Source organism: Frankliniella occidentalis, unplaced genomic scaffold, assembly GCF_000697945.3.
Source record: "Frankliniella occidentalis isolate FOCC.00 unplaced genomic scaffold, Focc_3.1 Scaffold58, whole genome shotgun sequence".
Classification (NCBI taxonomy): domain Eukaryota; kingdom Metazoa; phylum Arthropoda; class Insecta; order Thysanoptera; family Thripidae; genus Frankliniella; species Frankliniella occidentalis.
The window spans coordinates 362917-366124 of record NW_026267188.1 but is presented as its reverse complement, the minus strand read 5'-3'; the positions used below and the strand labels follow the sequence as shown (position 1 = coordinate 366124).

At 63.5% G+C, this 3208-nt stretch overlaps 1 protein-coding gene across 1 annotated transcript in view; it reads left to right on the top strand.

The window, feature by feature from the left end:
* Positions 1 to 3208, top strand: part of LOC113212756 (teneurin-a-like) — a 495982-nt gene that overhangs the window by 432968 nt on the left and 59806 nt on the right. The window contains exons 10-11 of the mRNA XM_052267728.1: positions 1342 to 1955; positions 2070 to 2409. Of these exons, the coding sequence (XP_052123688.1) occupies positions 1342 to 1955; positions 2070 to 2409 (954 nt within the window). The remainder of the gene's footprint in view (positions 1 to 1341; positions 1956 to 2069; positions 2410 to 3208) is intronic.

Sequence of the window (3208 nt, the reverse complement as noted above, 5' to 3'; positions counted from 1 at the left end):
TATGTCTTCTGTAAAGTTAATGCACTTCGCTCAGCTACCCCGTGCACAATGTTAACGCACGGGGCCCTACGTTTTATTTCCCTGCGGATGCTGCTCTCTGGCCGCCATTACCGCCCCGCTCCGCCCTGATGCTGCCCCGCCACGCCACGCCACACCACGCCACACCACGCCACGCCACGCCACGCCACGCCACATCACACCACGCCACACCACGCCATGCCCGTCCCCGAGCAAGCCAATAGCCGGGGCTGATTGGATGCAATGGGTTAGAATGACTGCTGCTGTTGCTGCCGCTTTGACGAGGCATCGGGTTATTTGTGCGTAATTGTTGGCGGCAGCAGCGTGGGGTGCGAGCGAGCGAGGTGTGTGGTGTTTGCGGGGAGAGAGAGAGAGAGAGAGAGGGGGGGGGAGAGAGAGTGTTTGAGAGGGGGGGAGGGGGGGGGGGAGAGGCGGTGCGATGCTGTTATGATTGGGGAGCAGTCAGGTTTTGGGCTCCAGCGGAGCGATCATTCGACCATCACCAATCGCTGGTGGGGCAGTTACACTTACACTGGCGTGGAGGACGAGGAGCTTGGCCACAGCCGAGCCACAGCTCACCAAACACTTTCATAAACGTACAAGTTTCATTTTTGAGGCGCAGAGAGTGATGTGTGGTAGAGGAAGTAAAAGGCCTGTCCATGCCATTTTCTTATGCCTGCCTACTTCGTGTGTAAAGCGCGAAAAGCGTAGGCAGCGGCAGGCAGCAGCACTTCCGCATCGCGGTTGCAACGCTACAAAACACTGTGGCGCGTGTCAATCGATTCGAGTCGAGCCTAATCGATTTATCGACTGGGCTGCGCGCCAGGGAATGCCCCCCTCCCTTCGTCTTTCTTTCTCACACACACTCACTCACACTCGTGCACTCGCTGCCGGGCAGTGTGTCTCCGGGGAACGCAAAGGGGCTACTTTTGTGTTTACACTCGGACAACACATTCTCTCTCTCTCTCTCTCTCTCTCTCTCTCTCTCTCTCTCTCTCTCTCTCTCTCTCTTACACACACACACACACACATTTTCACTCAGGGCTCTCGTGCACGGGCGCGCATTCATAGAGGGAAGTTGTACCTTGTTCCCACACGCTGTATTGTTCAACCCATAATCGTGGAAACTCGTGCGGGCGGGCGGCGGGTGTGCCGTCATTCAAAATCGAACGAGGAAACTTGAATAGGGAAAAGGGAACGAGGCGGAGTTTGTTATCGGACGGGTAGCGACCACTCGTGCAACCAGGATGAAAAGTTGTCCAGAAATGTTTGTTTCCGTTTATTTGAATTGTTTTACTAATCTCTCCGGCGTGTCTGTTCCAGAATCACTACCGACTAGCACGGCTGTGCAGTCGGCGAGCTCTCGCGCGCCGGCCGACAGCCCCGACCGGCCGCCGGACCTGCCCAGCATCGAACAGCAGCAGCAACTTCTACACCAGCAGCAGCAGCAGGCGTCCCCGCTGCAACCGCAGCAGCCCCCTCAGTCGCCGCTCGCGGCCGGGCCCGGCGTCGCCCTGGGCGCCGCCGGCCAGGGCTCCCCGGGTGGTCCCGGGTGGCTGCCCGCCGTCGTGGAGATGCGCGAGCTCGGCGTCGTGCACTCGGCCACCATCCCGCCCGTCCAGTTCTGGAACACCGAGTTTCGCAACAAGCAGCCCGCCTTCATCCGCTTCAACTTCACCCTGCCGTGGGGCGCTAACTTCGCCGTGTACGGGCGGCGCAACGTCGGCCCCAGCGTCACGCAGCACGACTTTGTCGAGTTCATCAAGGCCGGGCGCCTGGACCACCGCGCGCGCCGCTCGCTCGACCACGTGGCCGCCTTCGTGTCCTCGCACTCGTACTACGGCGACCACGAGTACATGGACGACGAGGACGACGACCTGGATGCCGTGGACCTCAACGCCGTCAGCTTCATGGTTCCGCTCGCCAACGACACTAAGGTGAGTGAGGGCGCCGTGAAGGGTGCGCCGCCCGCGCGCCGCGGTGCCCGTTGGGTTGCCTGCCTCCCGGCGGCCGAGTGGCGTCGCTGACGGTCTCCTTTGCCTGTGTTGCAGCCCCCGCCGCCGCCGCCGCCCCCACCCATGCGGCGCAGACGCTCCCCCGGCGTCCTGGCCGGGCTGCCGCTCGACCCCGCCGCCGGACCCGGCGTCGTGGCCGGCGGCGTCCTGGGCCGCGCCATGCGCGTCAACGTGAGCCTGCTGCAGTACCTGGACACGGGCCGCTGGTTCCTCTCGGTGTACAACGACGACTCGCGGCCCCAGGAGGTCAGCCTCGTGGTCAGCGAGGCCGAGGGCGTGTCCACGTCCTGCCCCAACGACTGCAGTGGCCATGGCTCGTGCTACCTGGGCAAGTGCGACTGCATCGACGGCTTCGAGGGCATCGACTGTTCCAAGAGTGAGTACTTTAAATACTGCAATTTTTATCACAATATTTAACACTTCTCTGAGAGAAGGCGAAAGACGTGCAGGCCTGCAGGCCGACCTGCGGATCGTCTTGCGGCGGGGTTCAGCCTGACATGACGGCTTGTCCAGGGCGCCGTGCCCTTTCCCGCGCCCCGCCCCGCCACGCACTGTGGAGGGGGACTGCTGACCTTTCCGGACTGGCCTTTGTGCTGTCGCGGGGCGCGGGGCGCGGGAGTGCGGTGTGGCAAGGCCTGAGGGAGGCACTCGGTGGTCACGCCGGCGGGGATGAGGGGGAGCCCGCCGGCCCGACCCGTCTCCTGTGACCCGCCGGTCGGTGTGGACACGCGCGGCGGGCTGGAGGCCTACATGATGTAGGGGAGGGGGCCCCGGAAGGTAGGGTTGCCGCCGTACAGCAAATCCAATCACAGCCAGTCCGGGCGTGCGTGCGCACGGACAGAGAGTGGCCAGTCGGTGCGTCGGTTTTTTGCCGGATTCAGACCTGTCCCGTCTTCCTCTCCGCTGCGCCCCGCCCCTGCACAGCCACTGTCCCTCTGTAGCTAATTCTCTGCGCCGTGTTCGGAGCCCGAGTGGCCTGCCTTCCTGTATGGCGGCGTGCGATCCACTAAACTTACTCTGCTGCTGCCAACGCGACAGCGGGGGGCCAGGAGCGGGGGGCGGGCTGGAGCGCGGCGGGGCGTGGCGGGCCGAGTCGACCGCAACCCTGTATTCGCGCCACCCCTTATTCAGCCCTTGCAAACTTGTGCGGTGTGTCTGCACGGCGGGGCGGGGGC